The sequence below is a fragment of the Thermoascus crustaceus genome (assembly GCF_041956765.1).
Source record: "Thermoascus crustaceus strain CBS 181.67 unplaced genomic scaffold VTN00scaffold_5, whole genome shotgun sequence".
Taxonomy (NCBI): domain Eukaryota; kingdom Fungi; phylum Ascomycota; class Eurotiomycetes; order Eurotiales; family Thermoascaceae; genus Thermoascus; species Thermoascus crustaceus.
Genome location: NW_027192531.1, coordinates 775,690 through 795,049, shown reverse-complemented (window position 1 = coordinate 795,049; position 19,360 = coordinate 775,690). Strand labels below are relative to the sequence as shown.

Genomic DNA, 19,360 nt, shown 5'->3' with positions numbered 1-19,360 from the left:
GGAGCTTCCTCCAAGGTTTAAATCTCCCTGTGTCGCCAACATGCAAGAACAGTTTGAGCCCCTGAAGAACGACCTTATACTCAGAGCCGCGCGGGGTATTTACATCATCTCCCATTGATCCAGCGGATAGATGGAACTAATGTTCCTGCAGGCGAGAAGGTCGAGCGGCCGCCAATATGGGTTATGCGACAGGGTAAGTCCCGGATCCGTACCCCGCGCGCTCGCTGAATACCACCCCATGGCGATATCCGAAAGCCATTGATTGACCATCTATGCTCCTTTCCTAGCGGGTCGATACCTTCCTGAATACCATGAGGCCAAAGGTAACCGCGACTTCTTCGAATGCTGCCGCACCCCGGAGATCGCGTCTACCCTGACGCTGCAACCCATTGAGCGCTACGCGGGACTGATTGATGCGGCAATCATCTTCTCCGACATTCTTGTCATCCCGCAGGCGATGGGGATGGTGGTCGAGATGGTCGACAAGAAGGGCCCGAGTTTCCCAGAGCCGCTGAAGTCGCCGGACGATGGGCAATATGAAAAAGTAATGCAGAAGCAGGTGGACGTTAAAGCAGAGCTGGACTACGTATACAAGGCTATCACACTCACGCGGTACAAGCTGAAGGGCCGCGTGCCGCTGCTCGGGTTCTGCGGCGCGCCGTGGACACTTCTATGCTACATGGTCGAGGGCGGCGGCAGCAAGCTGTTCGTCCAGTCCAAGACCTGGATCTACAAATACCCAGAGGCTTCGAAGGCATTGCTGCAGAAGATTGCTGACATCTGCGTTGAGTACCTCGCACTCCAGGTTGCTGCCGGTGCGCAGATGATCCAGGTCTTCGACTCTTGGGCCGGAGAGCTATCTCCAGCATCCTTCAAGACCTTTGCACTTCCCTATCTGCGACACATCTCTCAGAACTTGCCCAAGAGGCTAAAGGAAATGAACCTAGAGCTGGTTCCGATGACGGTGTTCGCCAAGGGAGCATGGTTTGCCCTGGAGGAGCTCTGCGACTCGGGATACAACGTCGTGGGTCTGGACTGGCAGCACGACCCGGCTAAGGCAGTAGAGGTTGCGAAGGGCCGGGTGACTCTTCAAGGAAACGCGGACCCGGGCGTCCTGTACGGAGACAGGGCGGCTATAACCGCAGTTGTCGAGGATATGGTAAGAGGTTTTGGAGGAGGAAAGAGAGGATGGATTGTCAACTTGGGCCATGGTAAGGGATACCTAACCGGTGCAAAATCTGCTATGCAACAGAAGTTGACTCTGGGCAGGTATCACGCCGTTCGTGAACCCGGACGATCTGAAGTTCTTCTTCGAGGAGGTCCACCGGCTGACGGCCTCGTGATGTGCTTAATTGTGGAAAACTATCTTGACTAAGCCTCGATGACAAAGGTACATATGTTCTGCACGATAAACGGACGGTATGGCTTCAAATGCAGATGCAGATAATGCTACTAGTATCATATGGTGTAATCATTATCGCGGAATCTAGACTCCAATATCCTCGTTCCTGTGACGGAAGTAGTTGCTATCAGCGAATTTATGAAGAACCATGGCAAAAGGGTAAATGCTTACCAGACATCTGGCTTTTCCCGGATGAACTTCTCCATCAGCTGTTTGCATTCCTCGTTCTCCATGACCACGACCTCAATGCCACGGTTCTGCAAGTACTGCTCTCCGCCCACGAAGTTCTTGTTCTCTCCGATGACGACGCGCTTTACCTTGTAGAGCACGCAAGCACCAGTGCACATGTCGCAGGGCGACAGGGTAGTGTACATGGTGGCGCCCTCGTAGGCAGAAGCGGGAAGGCGGCCTGAGTTCTCGAGGGCGGAGATCTCTGCCTATATTGTTACGATACAGACGTGAGTAAAGCCGTAAAGCGATGAACGCGGACGACGCTCGCAGCAAAAGATAAGTGGATTATAGACTAACATGCAACGTCGCGCTGCCTTTCTGGACACGCATATTGTGTCCGCGACCGAGGATCTTGCCATCCTTGGAGACCAGGCACGCTCCTATCGGAACCCCTCCCTCGGCGGCACCCTTCTTAGCCTCTTCCAAGGCTGCAATAAAGCCTGGGTCCTGGTCCATTATTGCTCAAAGAATTTTAATAAGAGTGGAGAGATGTGAGAACCTCGTGCGAAAGACACCTGTCAAGCAAGAGAATTATCCAATTGGGAGAGAGTAAGTGTTATGGTAGCGAATGTATTGTTTCTACATGACTGTGTGAGTAGTAATAAGCTCATCGGAGAAAGCCCCTCATCTTGCCTCAAAGCGGGCAGTGGATACCGACAACGTTTTTCACATCGGCAGATACACTGGATGGATCCTCCGCTTATCGATAAGGAGATAGATAAGGGACCGGCGGCTGGAGACGAGTTTTTCTGGTCACGAGCCTGCCCCGTCTCCATGACGAGCCGCGCGTGTCAACACGCCAGATCTCGTGCGCTGTTCATGTTGGGAAGACCCGGCAGCTCAACAGTCCAGCTCCGCCAGCGGTGACGAGCCACGGTGGCTGCTTTGGGCTGCGGTGGAAGAAGATCGAAGCGCATCAAAACTTCCAGAGGGAGATGACAGGATCCGGGCGTCGCCGCAGCCACGCCGCGTAGAAGAGCTGAGAAGAGGATGGAAACTCACAGAATCGGATCGAAGGCGGCACGGCGCAGCGCTCGGGCCATCGATTCGCAGCAGTGACACTCGAAGGGACCAGAAGACAGTCAGCCTTGTGGCTTCGTCCGGCGCGTCTGAGGCGAGATTTCTTTCGCCAGGCCTTGAAAAGCATATCCGTCTCCCTTCCTTCTCTCTCCCCTGCATATTCGATAGGAAGAACAGACAGTCAGAGGCGTCGATCAGCCGGTTGTTCTCCGGCCTTCCCCAGCGTATCTCCGGGTCAGGCCCAGATTACGGTTCGTGAATAGCTTGGCGTATTTGAGACGCGCACTCGCCGGCGGAAAGGACGTCCGCCGTGCCTGGCATTCGGTTACATTACCAACCAAAGCCTCCTCGTGTGTGCTCCAGCCAGCCGCCGCCTCTCCATCCAGAACATCAGCTTCTTTTTCCTCCGCGTTCTCCTCAGATCCCCCTTCTTCCTCCTTCCTCTATCCTTCTACCACCTACGTCCGTCGGAGACGTCGAACGTGACGCCTTGATCTGAGACGGCGCTCTCTGATAAATTACACTCGATTCAGCCTTGGCGTTTTTTCGGCCTTTCCTTTTTCTCCTTTCAGCATACAGATAGACGCCATCCAAGATGGTCAGAGACACTAAGTACTACGACATCTTAGGGGTATGTATGCTCCATACCACGAGGACGTGTTGGGAGAAACGTGCGACTGACACTGGGATGTGCAGGTTCCCCCCACTGCCACTGAGGCCCAACTGAAGACTGCTTATAAGAAGGGTGCTCTCAAGTACCATCCTGGTATGTCCTATACATCCCAAAGTCATCTGCTTGATGCTTTTTCTTTTTGGGCCGTTGACTAACATTTTCCGTCCGAACAGATAAGAACGCAGGCAACCCAGAGATTGCAGAGAAGTTCAAGGAACTTTCTCATGCCTATGAAATCCTATCCGATCCGCAGAAACGCCAAATCTATGACCAGTATGGTGAGGAGGGTCTGGAAGGCGGCGGTGCCGCTGGCGGAATGAATGCGGAGGACCTCTTCGCCCAGTTCTTCGGCGGCGGAGGTGCCTTCGGCGGTATGTTCGGCGGTGGCATGCGAGACCAGGGTCCCAAGAAAGCCAGAACCATCCACCACGTCCACAAGGTCAGCTTGGAGGATATCTACCGCGGCAAGGTGTCGAAGCTTGCGCTTCAGAAGTCGGTCATTTGCCCGGGTTGCGATGGACGCGGAGGCAAAGAGGGTGCAGTCAGACCATGCTCTGGCTGTAACGGTACCGGTATGAAGACGATGATGCGCCAGATGGGACCCATGATCCAGCGCTTCCAGACCGTCTGCCCAGACTGCAACGGTGAGGGAGAGATCATCCGCGAGCGCGACCGCTGCAAGCGCTGCCAGGGTAAGAAGACCGTTGTCGAGCGGAAGGTTCTGCACGTCCACGTCGACAGGGGTGTCAAGAACGGCCACAAGATCGAGTTCCGCGGTGAGGGTGACCAGCTGCCCGGCGTGCTGCCTGGTGACGTGGTGTTCGAAATTGAGCAGAAGCCCCACGAGAGATTCCAGCGCAAGGACGATGACCTCTTCTACCACGCAGAGATCGACCTTCTGACGGCCCTTGCTGGTGGTACCATCAACATTGAGCATCTCGATGAGCGATGGCTCACCGTCACTATTGCACCCGGTGAACCTATCACACCTGGTATGTTTCCCTTTTCCATAAGAAAGGACTTGAGAGGCAGGTTGCTAACAATTCTACAGGTGTCATTAAGGTGATCAAGGGCCAGGGTATGCCGTCTTACCGTCACCACGACTTCGGTAACCTCTACATCCAATTCGACGTTAAGTTCCCCCAGGCGCACGAGCTCAAGAACATCCAGCTACTGGAGCAGGTTCTGCCTCCCCGCATGCCGCAACACCAGCCGCCGCCAGACTCGATGGTCGAAGACTTCGAGCTGGAGGATGTTGACCCAAGTGCCGGCTCTCAGGCTAGAGCACACGGCGCGGCAACCGCCGATGAAGACGAGGAGGATGGCGTTCCACCAGGTGCGGAGAGAATGCAGTGCGCCTCGCAGTAAATGCGCTTTCAATATTATGTCGAAGGCGATTAGTGCGCTGGGATGTGGTATGAAATTCTCTTGTGATACCATGGCTGGTGACACACCTAGTGGTGGTTTTTCTTTTTTCGGCTCTCAAAGGCGTTTGCACTGAAGATTAGGCGAGATGATGACCAAGAGTCCTGTTTCTCTGTATCCAGGTGCCATCCTCTTTCCTCCGTTACCGGTCTTACCCTTTGATTCCCTTAGCATTTCATCCTAATGTCTCTTAATTTCTCTGTTACATGGGAACGGACCTGGAGTCGGAGATGGGACGAGAATGATGTGACCATGATCAGGACACGGATGACAGGATCCAAAGACGAGCATGTGGAAGAAGGCGAGGCGTTGTTGATGTTCGTATCTACCCTGCCCGTTGGCAGTTCGGGATCATCGCTGTACGCAGATGGGACGTTCGGAAGGGAATAAATAATGTAATTTTTATTCTCTATGCGAACCGTCATGAGCATGTCCCTTTTTGTCTTTTTTGTTTTGCTGTTTCTACTTTGCCATGCATGCGTATACGGATTTCCTTTCGAGTGGGAGCAGGATTCTGAGAGGATTTCTTTTTGCCGTTTGTGTTTGGTGTAGTTGAGCTTCTTGTTTCTTGATCTACACCTATGGCGTTCGTCCTTTTGTGATTAGAATGCAGTGATTTTGTGTTATCTGTGCTCAACTTCGAGCCTCTTTTGGTTTCGTATGATGTGTAGCTCTGTAATGATCTCGTTGGTTCGACTTTGCGGTTTGTCACAGACGTACCTAGTAAGTACCAATGGGTGTTCAACCTGTGCTGCTGCTCCCTGCCCCAAAGAATAAGAAGGTGGGTATAGTATGTCCGCTAAGGAGCCGTCAGATCAGATCTGTAGTAAGTAATCACTGCATTCATTCATACGCTGCGTCTGTGTATGCAAGTACGTACCTACCTATCTAATCTATATGCGTTTTCAACCTACATCTCCTCCAAGTCTTGTTGTTAATGATATATCCGTCGCTGAGGTACACCACAACAACAACAACAACCACCACTAAAAACCACAATTCATCTATTTTACCTCGCGGTCGTCATGGGTTATATGTACTATACTGAGCTTCGGCTAAGAGTTTCTTTCCTCGTGGTGTTCCGTTCCCAAAATCTATACCACGATAGTACTGCAAAGGTCCGTGATACCTACCTAAGGTAGGTACCCTGCCCCGGCTACGTGCCCGTGCCCATTGCATACATAGATGATAAAGCTATTTTGCGTCATGACACGAACGAAGAGGTGCCCGTCTCGTATGGATTTGATCTGATTTGAGTTGGGTGTTTACATTCCATTTCGATTGCGTTGTTTACTACCTGAGTCTGAGTATAGTACATACCTGAATACATAGAATAGACTGGAACCTCGGTGTCCATGGAACTTTTATGTAGAAAGGGGTAAAAAAGCTCAATTTTTAGGATCAGTAGTGGTATGGTATATACCTACCTATTGAAAAGAAAGTCCTTTACCTTGGTTTGGTTCGTTGTGCTCCAGTGTGCTATGGATGGTGGTGTACCCAGGCACCTCAGTACAAGGTTAGGTAGCTATACTCTTACTCGAGGGCGATCTTGGAAACATAAGAAAGTTATGTGCGGTGCCTACTAAGGTGGTGTCTGTTCAGCGGACTGGATTGGACTGGGCTGGGCTGGGATGGGTTGGGTTCGCTGTTTTCTTGGACCTTATTGATTGATTGACGGGTTAATGGGGCGCTCAGCTAGGTATGGGGTGTTAGTAGGATTGAAAAAGAAGGCAAGAAAGGCAGTGGACGGTGGACGGTGGACGGTGTTGTCCTATGCAGCATTACCATTGGTGGAGTACCCTTCCTTAGGTACAGTACCTATGATAGGTAAGCTGATGTAGATAGGAAGTAGGTATTTTGCAAAAGTTGGTTCAGAAGGGTGGTGATTCTGTTGGGTTGGGCCGGGTGTTTATATACCTAATATACTACACTGCTCCAGTGCTTGGAGACCCTCCCTTATCCACAATGTACCGTAGGATGCTAAACACGGATGCTGCTGCTGCTAATACCCCGCTTACTACCTATATAGTGCTACTATAACCCTTAGGCTAGGTATGCTGGTTGTTCCGTTCCCCATGGTTTGGTTGGAATCCAATTGATACTACTAATACTACGACTACTGCTACTGCTACTGCTACTACTACCTACTACCTACTTGGCTTATCGCTTTACATTTTACATACAATGAACAGATCTGGGTAAGCACCGCAGATCAACCCAAGAGAGTCAACTATCTATGGTAGACTAGTTAGTAGGTACTTATGTACGCACTAGCTGAGCAGCAATGATGCCATCTCCAACTTCAAGGTCATGATATTGCGGGGGAGAATTGATCGATCAACTGTGGTCATGTGGTGTGTTAAATGCACTACGCTGATCTTTTTATTTTCTTTGTGCGTTGACGCTGCCTTCAAAGTTACTAAATAGTAATACGATGCGGGGAGGAAGAAAGGTTGGAAGCTGGATGGTTAAGTCGCTGGTCTTTGACTGCTTTTTTGTGCCTTGTCTCTCACCAGGCTCGGTGTATTTATGTAGGTATACACATGAACGTGACACAGGTCACACGGGCATGGCGAGGCGTGTTTCAGCTTGCTGATTAAAAAGTTCCATGCTGCGGCGGCCTTCAAGAGGTCAGATTGAATTTGGAGATTCTGCAGAACGCGGGGGACGTGGAGTCGGGTCATTGGGTATGTGTAACTTTTAGGAGGGTTTAGGAGGTAGTGGTGTTTCCGATGTCCAATTTTCAAGTTAGACAAGGATGAGATTCACATGTGCAGGCTGCAATGCGGTGTGATCATGATACCTTCATCTCATGGTAGAGATAGGCCCATGTAGTGGTTTCCCCGCGTTTAGCCGACCAGTCTAGTGGTCGTCTCCGTAGATCTCGAGACGTTATCTCCCCAGGATTAACGTAGTAGACACCTAAAGCAATGTTCATACAGCCTTAGCCGCCTGGACCTCATGATAAGATCCCTGTCTTCTAGAAGCATTTCGAAGACATCACCATCCACTCCATAGTGAGGGTACCTGGTAGGCAGGTAGTGAGTAAACTCTGCCGTGCGGGATGAACCATAATTCTGTCACCACAAAGACATCCCGAGGCTTCTCGATGCTTCTGCCCCTGTTGCTGTCAAGATGAGCAAAGATTGACGCGACCTGGAACTTAGCATAGCAGATGCTCGTTCGCTCACGCACACAGCTTCCTTGACCATTATTCTGACATTTCTATCCGGTATATTGTGTTGTCGACATTGGGCTGGCAGCGAAATAAAGCGGTACGTGGTGGTAGGGGCCCTGCAGGAGGTCTTATTTCCGCTCCACTTTGGCGCTGAGGTATCAACTGTCCGGATGCAGATTCAAAGTTTGCAATGCTCCGTCAGAGAGAACTCTATCTCTCGAAGGCAGAAGCTCGGAAAGAAAACGTGCGTTCCTGTCTCGAGTGTTGCAAGGAATCAAAGATAGTGGAGGCCCGTGTTGAGGCCGGAAAGGTGAGAGACAGATGTTTGCGTCTTGGCCAGTTGCTAGGTTATTCTTGCAAGAGGAAATTTATTAATTCGCCGTTTCTGTGACGTGCATGCATCTGCTGGATGCAGAGAGTTTCCTGATAGTGTGATCAGCACCAAGTCAGCAGATGAATGTATCTGTTGATACTAGCTCTAATAGAATGATTTCTTAGACGCTTGAGATACCCATTCCCCATGCCCATTTTGAGAGCAGTATCTGTTTCACCGTTCTGCTAGTGGCTTTTCAGTTATTACGGTTGGAGACTCGTCAACATGCAAACCCTGCGGCCCATTCAGTTTGATCGTCGGGGCTGCCTGGTTGGGAGCGGCGGGGACCAGCGCTTCCTTCCCAGACAGCCATTCATCATGGTCATTTCAGCGAGAGACGGGTCATAAGTTCCCAGACAATGTGCTTGAGCCTCGATATATTTTCTTTCAGTGACAGCATCGACTTACGTTTGGGGCCTTTGGGCCGTTCGAATTCCGATCGGACAACAAGATCAAGGCCCTCGAACTTGGAACAAACAGACACAAACCCCCAAAAATTTCTCTAGCTCCGTGGATCGAGATGGAATAATAATAATAAAACTTCGGGCAGCGATTGAGAATAGACGCCACAAATGACGTGACTTCCACGGCGATGGCATATCAAGCTTGGCAGGCCGCCAAGGTCCAACCGTTTATTATCATCTCAGATGGCATCCATGGCCCAGAGATCCGCAGATATCGACTAGAACGTCTGCCATCTGCAGCATGGAGCCCGTGCGGGAACTTGGGCAGCTGCAGGGACGGAAACCATCACCGCGTGAGGGTGCGGTTCGAGGTATAGGACACACTACCTAACGGGGTGGAGATATAGGTAGCTATCTCCGACGCGTGGTCCAAGGGCTGCATGCAATAGTGTGGTCTTGTTTCACTTCTCACGACTACTAATACTACGGGGGTACGTACGCAACACTCCCTCCCTGCTAACTGAGATATATAACTCTGCCGGACTCGCTGGGTGGAGTACTGGATGGCAGGAGACGGAATAGCTGGGGTAAAGCGGGTGGATAGTGGTGATTCTAGAAGGAAACTTGGAAGTTGGCTCAAGATATTTACACGTGGAAGACAGGCATCCGGGCACGTGCAGGAAGCCTGAAAAGGCCACGAACTGGACAGGCCACGGTGCATGTCAGCCAAGTTGAAATGCTTATGAAGAACGGCCGCGGCTCCGGGGGCTAGAAGGACCGCAGGCCCAGAGGCAGCGTCTGAGAGGCTGTTGAGAGTGCGGCGTCGGGCGGTGAGGTTTTCACCATCAGCGGGTGCGATGGCGTCTTCCAGCCCCGTGCTGATTGGGCGTCCGGGGGGATGTGGGAGCGGCGCGATGGCGAGCGCGCGGGGCGGAAGTCGGCGCGCGATGATGCAGCCGGGGCGCTCTTGCTTGCAGGAGGCTCGTGACTGGCTGCCGCGGCGGCTGTCGAGGCCTGCCCTCTTGGCGTTTCCCTCCCATCCCTAACTGCGATCGTCGCCAGCTCTGTTCCGACCTTCTGATGCTCTTTCTCCTCTGGTGTTGGCCCCATGCGATGGTCACATCCAGCGCCGTGCATCGAGCCCGAAGCATCGTCCAGCACGGCTGAGCGTCCCAGGATCGTCGTACCGTCCTGCTGCGTACACAAACATGGTTGTTGGCATTGATGGACGCTGGTTCAGCGTCGGCCGGCATCCATGGCGGCAGCTTCGCCAGGACCCATCCCGATCAAAAAGCTTGCTCCCGGCGACCCCGTCGTCATTCGCTCCCGAGCACTCGTCATCCACCAGGGCCACGGCGGAACAATGGCGTCGCTCTGCTACTCAATATTAATTATTTCTCTCTTTTGAACACTGGAGCTGCCATTATTTGCAGATCTCTGGCGTTGCATCCTGTAATCCACTGTGTGGAGTTCTGTCGTCTGGGCATTCTTGTCCCGGGACGGGCCATGCTTTGATCACCCTTATCAATATTCTGCTCTCCTCCCCAGACCGGTTGAAAAGGGAAAACCTGCCATTCCATCAGTTTGTGGCTTCTCGACGTGCTTTCTCCCTCCAACCTCTACCGCTTTGAACCGTCTTTTTCTTCCTAAGCCTGCTCGATGCATTGCTACTACTTCTATTCTTAAGTTTCATACATCTATTATCTTTTTCTTTTCTTTTTTCGTCTCTTTTCATTTCTGGGTTGGATTGCTCCAGAACGCTGTGACACGTTCTAGTTCCTCCGGCTGCCAATCTCGCCTTCCATATCATTCACTCTCCGTGCAACTCGATTGTCGTGTCACCACTTTCGTGTCGGACGGTTCGGTCTTTTTTCAGCTAGGGGATTCCGGAATGGAGTTTCGGGGGATTTGAATTCCTATCTGAACCTGTTAGGCACCGTTTCGCCCTCCCTATCACAGCCTCCCGCTGTGTTCTATATAAATTCTTCCAGGTTGGCGAAGGACATCCGGGAATCGTTCGCCAACTCCTTCGTCGTTCGACACCCTTCATCCTGATTCGAGACCTGTGCATCAGAACCGTCCATCAGGCCATCTACCTCAGCTATGCCTGGTGAAACCGCAACCAAGATCGGCCATGGGCTGGCCAAGGTCCTTGGAATCAAGATTCAGTACCGAGACCCCTTGGGCGCCAGCGCCGATCCCGTTACCCGCGGAGAGTCTACATTTTCTACCGGTACTGCAGACACCTATGTCGAGCCAGAACCCACTACTGCTGAATGGATTAGCGAGCATATTCCATCGTTTCGTGATGTCGGCCAGTATTTCTTGAGCCTGTTTCCTTTCCTCAACTGGATCGCAAGATACAATCTTCAGTGGTTCGTTGGAGACCTCATTGCCGGTAAGTCTTTTGATAGACAAGCCAGACTCGGAACATAGTCGTGAAAAGACGGTCTTCGCTCACACGATACACAGGTATAACTGTCGGATGTGTTGTTGTGCCTCAGGGAATGGCTTATGCCAAACTCGCGGAGCTGCCGGTTGAATATGGCCTCTACTCGTCCTTCATGGGGGTTTTGATTTACTGGTTCTTTGCAACCTCTAAAGACATTACCATCGGAGTGAGTTCCGATCAAACTCGACTTCCGAGACGATTGTACTGACCATATCTTAGCCGGTCGCCGTGATGTCTGCGCTGGTCGGTGAAATTGTCATCAAAGTACAAGCCAAGTATCCCGATGTTGAGCCACATGTTGTCGCGTCGGCCCTTGCGGTTGTCGCCGGTGGGATCATCACCTTCATCGGACTGATTCGATGCGGCTGGATTGTGGATTTCATCCCCCTAACTGCCATCTCGGCGTTTATGACGGGATCTGCGATCAACATCGCCGCTGGCCAAGTTAGCACGATGCTGGGCGAGGCAAATTTTGACACAAGAGATGCTACGTACATGGTCATCATCAATTCACTCAAATATCTCCCCACGACGAAGATCGATGCTGCCATGGGTCTAACCGCCCTGTTGATGCTTTATCTGATCCGGTCTGCCTGCAACTATGCTGCAAAGAAGCAACCGCATCGTGCGAAGCTATATTTCTTCATCTCCACTATGCGTACGGTCTTCGTCATCTTGTTCTATACCATGATCAGTGCTGCAGTGAACCTGCACCGCAGGGATAATCCCAAGTTCAAGCTCATTGGCCACGTACCCCGAGGCTTCCAACATGCCGGTGCACCGAAAATAACGAGCGACATGGTGCGGGCATTCGCCTCAGAGCTCCCAGCTACGGTGATTGTTCTTCTCATAGAACATATTGCCATCTCCAAGTCCTTTGGCCGAGTCAATAATTATACCATTGACCCGTCTCAGGAAATGGTCGCAATCGGCGTTAGCAACCTGCTTGGTCCATTCTTGGGTGGTTATCCTGCGACAGGCTCGTTCTCCAGGACTGCAATCAAATCAAAAGCGGGTGTCCGTACGCCACTCGCTGGTCTGGTCACTGCGGTTGTGGTCCTTCTTGCTATTTACGCCTTGCCCGCCGTCTTTTTCTATATTCCAAAGTCGTCTCTCTCCGGTGTTATCATCCACGCGGTCCTTGACCTTATCACTCCGCCGAACACTGTATACCAGTTTTGGAGGGTGTCCCCGCTCGAGGCAATAATCTTTTTCATCGGCGTTATTGTGACCATCTTCTCATCGATCGAAAATGGCATTTACTGTACCATTTGCGTGTCTGCTGCGGTTCTGCTTTTCCGGGTTGTGAAGGCACGCGGTCAGTTTCTTGGGAGAGTCAAAATCCACTCTGTCGTTGGAGATCACCTGTTGGACAGCGATGGAAAATACGGTTCTCCCAGCAGTGCTATTCCTCCGCCCTTGGATGATACGGATACTGCATACCGAAACATTTTCCTCCCCATTAACCACCATGACGGCTCAAACCCGGAAATTGAGGCAGAGCAGCCCTACCCCGGTATTTTCATTTATCGATTCTCCGAGGGATTCAACTACCCGAATGCGAATCATTACACGGACTACCTTGTCGAAACTATCTATAAACAGACCCGGCGGACCAATCTGCAGTCGTACGGCAAGAAAGGAGACCGGCCGTGGAACATGCCCGGCCCACGTCCAGGTCAGCAGGAGGAAGACCGTTCAAACTACCCTATACTAAGGGCCGTTATCCTGGACTTCTCATCGGTGAACAATGTGGACGTTACTTCCATTCAGAATCTCATAGACGTCCGCAACCAGCTAGATCTTTACGCTGCCCCAGAACCTGTGCAGTGGCACTTCGCCCACATAAACAACCGCTGGACCAAACGAGCTCTCGCGTCCGCAGGGTTTGGTTATCCCACTCCTGTTTCAGAAAATGGATTTAGGCCGTGGAAGCCAATCTTCAGCGTAGCAGAGCTTGGAGGAAGCTCTTCTGCTGCAGCTCTCGCAGAAACTCAGGAACGTGAAGCCAGGCAGACAAGTCTGAAAGCTGAGGACCTCGAGGCTGGCCATCCTCGCCACGTGCAGACGACAGAGCGCGAGAGAGACGGTATCGAAGGAGGATCGGAGAGTAGCGGCAGCGCTGATGACCTACAGCGCAAGTTGAGTGACAGCAAAGTATACCATCAGCATCGACGTGTCGCTCTTGTACAAGGCATTAACAGGCCGCTCTTCCACATTGATTTGACGAGCGCTTTACAGAGCGCAATTGCAAACGTTCAGGAGATAGATGCGCACAAGGAGTCTTCCTTGACCGGAGCATAAGAGGGCGACAGGGGGTCCGTTCACCAGGCGTGGCAACGGACGAGACTTGCTTTCAGTTTCAAACAGTATATATTATCTATTTTTTGTTTGATAAAAACTTTCATTTTTTTCGGTCGGAGGTCGCAGGCATCAATGTCTATTTTGCAATATTTTTTATGGGGCGGTTTGTCGAACGGTTTTACTGCTTATCAGGGTTATAAGTTGCAGCTTGTGGTACATGTTTTCCAAGTTATGGCATACCCGTGGCTACGTCCACATGTACTTAGTATTTTTCTTTTATAGGATACCTTAAAAACTATTGTATGAACAAATTCGTGCAGGGTCCGAGTCAAGCTTACAGCTACTGTAGCATTGTCTATCGACTGCTGTACTGCAATGACAGCTGGTATACAGCGCTCAGAATAAAAATCCGGGATCCATGGATGTTTCTTGAGTTTCCAAAAATGGGATATTTGATTGCTGACATCGAGATATGCGTTAACGAGCTCCGGGGCTCGCAGTGCCTGCCGGGTTCGGAAAAGCCCGAACTAGCACCAATCATTATCCTCTGAACCCGAGATGCCATTGCTCTAATACGAGCTCAACTGTGGCATATGCAGCTGATCTGCTGATGCTGTTGTTTTAGAACCAATGATGACACTAACACACATGCTACTGGAAGTCAAGTCGCGATATCTTCAGCTTTCAGCAGACGCCTCGTGTTGTTGGCGAAATAGACCTCCTTCGCGAGACATGATCGTCAGCCACAATTTGCTTTGCTGTATTCAATTGACTATCTGTGTGTGCTCTTGTACATAAAGCACCGGATCCTATTTCATTTTTAATCACCTGAGCCTTTTATGACAGGTGGTTTGGAGTTATCTTCTCTGGTGCTTTGTTTTGTCGAAAGTTCTTCTACCGTCTACATGTACAAGCTCACGAAACTCGCATATTCCAGGCTCAGAGCGCGCTCTTCCCGAAGAGAAGAGCTGCAGCAATCAGTGCCGCCATGTTCACATCAGCTACGTGCTCGAAATGAAGCCATTGGAAGCACAGGCGTTCCTAAGGTTTTAGGACAATCTGATCCCAAGGCTCCTTCGGAGATGCAACTAAAGCTGTCGTCCCAGAATGACTCCCAGAAGCCTCAAGACAGCTGCCAAATCCGCAGGAAGAAAAATCATGATTCCAGAGTTTATAGATGGAAGCTTGTATGTGGTCTGTTCCTACCCTATGTGTTGGCGTCTTTAGATTTGACGATTGTCGCTTCTGCGTTACCTTTCATTGCGTCCCATTTTGGTATGTTTCTTCTTCATCTTCTCCAATATGAATGGACGCTAATGACTCGATCAAAGGCAAATTCGACCAGCTCAATTGGATCGTCACCGCCTTCAACCTGACCTCCAGGGCATTCATCCCTGCTTTCGGCCAGCTGGCCATGTTCCTCATGTTGATCGGGAGTACCCTCTGCGCAGCGGCACAGACTTGGGGTATGCTGCTGCTGGGCCGGGCCTTGCAGGGCACCAGCTCTGCTGGGATCATGAACATTATCATGGTGATTCTGGCGGATAAAGTGTCTCTGAAGGAGAATGCGAAGAACAATACCATCTTTGCGTTTATCAACGGGGTTAGCTACTCCGTTGGGCCGGTTATTGGAGGGTGAGTCTGCTCGAGTTTTTTAGTTTCTTTTTTCAGTTTTGTACTGTATATGCTGACAGATGTCCCAGATACTTAACGAATGTCAGGGAGCCCGACAGGTAATACGATGTTGCTGGATCTGACAAGTTCATAGGACAATTGGAGGTATTGTTTCGTGATATCGATACTTGTACGTCTTTGCTCCTTGAATGGAGACGTTCCGTGGTTTGTCCAAGAAAGTGTATTCCTAACACGATGATTATGCAGATTGCGTTCGTCTCGCACATTCTTATCTTTGTGCTGCTTCGAAAGGAACTCATCAAAGGGACGCATTTCAAAGAAGGCGTTCGGCGGTCTTCTATCACATCTGCGCTAGCGACTCTTGATGTATTCGGCATCTTTCTCTTCATTTTCGGTGTTGGTCTCATCATTCTGGGTACCGCATGGGGTGGAGCGACGTATCCCTGGACTTCTGCCCAAGTATTGGCTCCATTAGTCGTTTTGGAGTCTGTCTCTTTTTATTCTTTGTCCACGAATATCTGCTCGAGCCAGGAAATGTGTTCTCCCGAATATTTCCCAGACAAGTTGCCATGCTGCCATATAGTCTCATCTCAAGGAGGGATACTTTGCTGATTGCAGTTTTTGAATTTTCCGGCGGAGCAGGTAAGCTATTCATCGAGCCGGGTTGAAGACTCATTACTAAGTTGTGATAGCTTTGTATTCGGTCTTCTATTTCATCGGGATATATTTTACCCTTGTCGAAGCGTACCCTGCTTCCGAAGCCGGAGTCCAGCTGTTATACTACATCCCCGGATTAGGAGGTATGTGTCCAAAGATCTCGATAGTTTCACGCTTACCAGCTCGCTCACTCTCATGTAGCTGGTGTCTACTTGGCTATGTACATGTGCAATGTCCGGCCGGCGCAGACGTTCTTTCCTCTGACATTGGGAACCATCGCAGAAACAGTCGGTCTCTCAGTACTCACGTGGGCTATCAGAGCTCGTAATACCGGGCTCGTCAACGGCATGATGGTCCTGGCCGGTGCGGGCACAGGTTTGCGATTCATGCCCGCCTCGTTGCACATTGCGGGGATCTGGCCCGAGCAGATCGCCTCCGCTACGTCCCTGATGCGCTTCTCCCTCCCGTTCGGTGGGACGATCGGCCTGACTATCATGGGTAGCGTGTTCAATAACAAGCTCAACAACGCCTTTTATCTCCTGAACAGCGGAAACGGAGGGATGGTCGACCTTCACAACACGCAGTCTCGATGCCATCGCAGATCTTCCTGCAGCGCAGCAGGAGGCGGTCCGCGTGACGAGCAGGGACGCTGTCATGTGGGCGTTTATCTCGATCATGCCTATTATCGGGATCAGCCTCATCACGGGATTCTTTCTGGGGAATATGTGGATTAAGACGACGGCAAGAACAACAACTATTACTACTAGTACTGGTACTACTACTAAGCAGGGACACCATGACCAGATACAGGAGCAATCATCCAATGCCAGTAAGGGGAGAGATACGTCATATCAAGAGAATGGAAGAACAACAGTCGACGGTGATGATGATGAGGAGGAGGAGGATATCCAGCACAGCGAGGTCATCTACATACCGTATCTATATGCCTGGTTCAAGGTACGTCTTTTCCCTTCCTTTCCTTTCACTTTTTTCCTTTTTTTGTAGACACATAGTTCCGTAGTTTGACATCAATTACTTAATTTAGGGGGACATCGACTCCTACAAACATATGACCAAGCCGCTCTCCCAGAAGGAAAAGCAACGACAGGCGTTGGCGCTGAGGGAGGAGATCGAGCTTCGCCGGCAGCCAAAGCCCAAACCTAAGAAGATGGGGAGTGGTGATGGTGGCGTAGACGTCGAGAATGGTGTGGTCTCTGCTGGGACTGGGACTGTTGGATAGAAATAGACTACTGGTTATGCTGCGCTACGGAATATGACTTGGGTAATTTGTATTGAATTATTGTGACACTCTGGGATGAATTTCGTGTTTATGTATCTCTGTGTTATCCATTTGATTCAGCTGATCTCTTTTCACGTTTAGGTTGATGAATTTCCGTGTAGAACATACATTCAAATTAGAGCATTGTGTTGTTGCCAGGGGATAGATATATGAAAGCATTGGCAGTTGGGGTGCCGTTGTGTATTCTACCTCAGTAAAATGTAGAGAACGGAATCAATCCCTAATCTTGGAAAATGTATGGACCAAAGTATGGGGAACATGGACACTGTCTATCCCATTCCAGCGTATAGAGAGGCAGAAAAGATAAGCTCATATATTAATTACTATCAACAAGCCAATCAATCCCTACCGCCCTCCCCTTTTCTCGAATCTAGAATCATTGACAAGAAAAAAAACAAAAAAGACATCTCTCATCCCGCCATATTCCACCCTCCTTCTTTTCTTTACAAACTACCCCATCCCATAACCATCCATTTTCACCTCATCTCCATCTCATCTCAAAACTCCCCCAACACCCGCCCACCCCAACACAAACCCACTCAACGCCTCCCCCATCACCCCGCCCCCGAACCAAACATCCCTCCACGCGCCCCTTCTCGCAACAACCTTCCTCTTCCCCACCCCCGTCGCCGTCTGCATCACCCCCGTATGCAACTTCCCTTGCCCATCCATCCCCTCGACCTCCCCGCCGCTACTACCGGGGAAATACGCACCCGCTCCCGCGCCCCCCGCGGGTCCGATCAGGAAGACGTGAAACAGGCCCGAGACGAAGATCGTGCCGAGGAGGTAGAAGAGGAAGCCGTTGGTGGATTGGAGACCGAGGATTCCTGCGGACAGACCGAGGAGGAAGGAGGTTAGGGAGTGGGTTTGTGAGAGGACCTGTATTGTTCATACCCATGGAGTGTTAGCTAGAGTTCTATTATGAGGTGTGTTGGATATGTTCCAAGGAGGGTCACAAACCCGATTGTTATGCTGGACGGATTCCGGGACGAGGGGGTTGATGAGGAGGGAGAGTTCTTGTTGTGTGGGTGGCATTGTTCTGATCTGATAGTTGTTCTTTCTTCAGAATAGATTATCCTTCCGACACGGATCGTACTAGTCGCGATGGTTCCGAGTTAGGTTAGTTAAGCAGGTGTAGAACGTAAAGAGACCCGTGATCGAGACGAATGTTCGCGCGACGTGATGATTATGTGCCTTGCCTAGCCAGCTAACTAACTGACTGACTGAATGGATGGCCTAGCCAAGTGACCCTAGCGCGCTGATAATCGTCAATTAGTGATCGATCAAAAAAAAATAAAAAAAATAAAAATAAAAATAAAAAAACCAAGTCCCAAGTCGTCGCAATTGAACCTTGGAAGAAAGCCCGTGGAAGTTCCCCAACGAAAGATAAGACTTACCACTTGCAACGCGCACTGATCAGGTCACGTCACGTCACGTCTAGAGGTATCCAACGAGCCCGGGGAGAGGAGGTTGTTGGAAAGAGATAGGACGTCGGTCCTGCTGCTTGACTTCGGGATTGACGTTGACGTCGACGTTGATGGTCGTGTCGGGATGTCCGTCTCGACAAGCTCGGCGCGGGCCGTTGGACGTCCCGGGGTCGGTCTGCCAAGAACTTGGGTGTCGGGGAACGACCACAGCGGACTCCGAGGATGTATGATGTATCTTCTACTACTTACTGGTATGGACACAGTGTTAGTTTCTATTTATTCGACAGATAGGATCTGTTATTATTCATTACTTTGCTTTGCAACATGAATGGCATATCCGTAATTGACAGTAATAATTGTAACAGAGCCGTATCTACGAAGAACCGGCTCTTCTTTAATGCTCATCTCTCATAGATACCTGTCTTCGTACTCCGTATTGGGAACTCCCAACATTCCGCTCCAAGCACAGTTTAGAAAAGTTCACTTGTACTCTTGGCTCTATGTAGATGCGGCGAGGACATGAGAGGAGAGAAACAACAATTTTAACATAACAGAATTAAAAGTTCTTCAAAATTTAAAACATGCTGCCTGGATTCAATTAAGAGAAAATAAGAAGAAAAGAGAAGGAGCCAACATCTCTCCAGTGACATAGGTGACCCTCCTTCCACAACCACGCACGCGTCAATCTCACTCAGGTATGTCCGCCTCGCTACATCATCGAGCCGTACAAAACGACCGTAAGAGTCAAGCACGCCAAAGGGATAGATACAAACATTTGCCAGTTGCTCGTGTGAACGGGTATGACAAGAGTCGTGTCGATAGCATGACAGTACTAAACAGCCCTGAGATCTCCCTTCCAATGAAATCACACAATGATTT

At 50.4% G+C, this 19,360-nt stretch overlaps 7 protein-coding genes across 7 annotated transcripts; 4 read left to right on the top strand and 3 right to left on the bottom strand.

Moving 5' to 3' along the window:
- Positions 1-40: 40 nt before the first annotated feature.
- VTN00DRAFT_7850 (uncharacterized protein) lies at positions 41-1,343 on the top strand (the record flags this gene model as incomplete). The annotated part of the gene is made up of 4 exons (XM_069434639.1): positions 41-95; positions 152-193; positions 288-1,211; positions 1,270-1,343. 4 exons carry the CDS (start codon positions 41-43, stop codon positions 1,341-1,343), a joined length of 1,095 nt encoding a protein of 364 aa, XP_069286116.1.
- A 143-nt stretch (positions 1,344-1,486) lies between these two features.
- On the bottom strand, positions 1,487-2,089 carry VTN00DRAFT_7849 (uncharacterized protein; the record flags this gene model as incomplete). Its single annotated transcript, XM_069434637.1, has 3 exons — positions 1,487-1,508; positions 1,574-1,839; positions 1,931-2,089. 3 exons carry the CDS (start codon positions 2,087-2,089, stop codon positions 1,487-1,489), a joined length of 447 nt encoding a protein of 148 aa, XP_069286115.1.
- Positions 2,090-3,248: 1,159 nt separating this feature from the next.
- VTN00DRAFT_7848 (uncharacterized protein) lies at positions 3,249-4,694 on the top strand (the record flags this gene model as incomplete). The annotated part of the gene is made up of 4 exons (XM_069434636.1): positions 3,249-3,284; positions 3,350-3,419; positions 3,500-4,318; positions 4,378-4,694. The coding sequence occupies 4 exons, from the start codon at positions 3,249-3,251 to the stop codon at positions 4,692-4,694; spliced, it is 1,242 nt and encodes a 413-aa protein (XP_069286114.1).
- Positions 4,695-9,474: 4,780 nt separating this feature from the next.
- Positions 9,475-9,843, bottom strand: VTN00DRAFT_7847 (uncharacterized protein; the record flags this gene model as incomplete). The annotated part of the gene is made up of 1 exon (XM_069434635.1): positions 9,475-9,843. The coding sequence occupies one exon, from the start codon at positions 9,841-9,843 to the stop codon at positions 9,475-9,477; it is 369 nt and encodes a 122-aa protein (XP_069286113.1).
- A 966-nt stretch (positions 9,844-10,809) lies between these two features.
- Positions 10,810-13,462, top strand: VTN00DRAFT_7846 (uncharacterized protein; the record flags this gene model as incomplete). The annotated part of the gene is made up of 3 exons (XM_069434634.1): positions 10,810-11,104; positions 11,179-11,324; positions 11,378-13,462. The coding sequence occupies 3 exons, from the start codon at positions 10,810-10,812 to the stop codon at positions 13,460-13,462; spliced, it is 2,526 nt and encodes an 841-aa protein (XP_069286112.1).
- Positions 13,463-14,367: 905 nt separating this feature from the next.
- Positions 14,368-16,994, top strand: VTN00DRAFT_7845 (uncharacterized protein; the record flags this gene model as incomplete). Its single annotated transcript, XM_069434633.1, has 10 exons — positions 14,368-14,737; positions 14,794-15,097; positions 15,166-15,178; positions 15,231-15,266; positions 15,344-15,582; positions 15,681-15,739; positions 15,790-15,897; positions 15,956-16,252; positions 16,302-16,711; positions 16,800-16,994. 10 exons carry the CDS (start codon positions 14,368-14,370, stop codon positions 16,992-16,994), a joined length of 2,031 nt encoding a protein of 676 aa, XP_069286111.1.
- Positions 16,995-17,546: 552 nt separating this feature from the next.
- Positions 17,547-18,089, bottom strand: VTN00DRAFT_7844 (uncharacterized protein; the record flags this gene model as incomplete). Its single annotated transcript, XM_069434632.1, has 2 exons — positions 17,547-17,933; positions 18,015-18,089. 2 exons carry the CDS (start codon positions 18,087-18,089, stop codon positions 17,547-17,549), a joined length of 462 nt encoding a protein of 153 aa, XP_069286110.1.
- Positions 18,090-19,360: the final 1,271 nt, after the last annotated feature.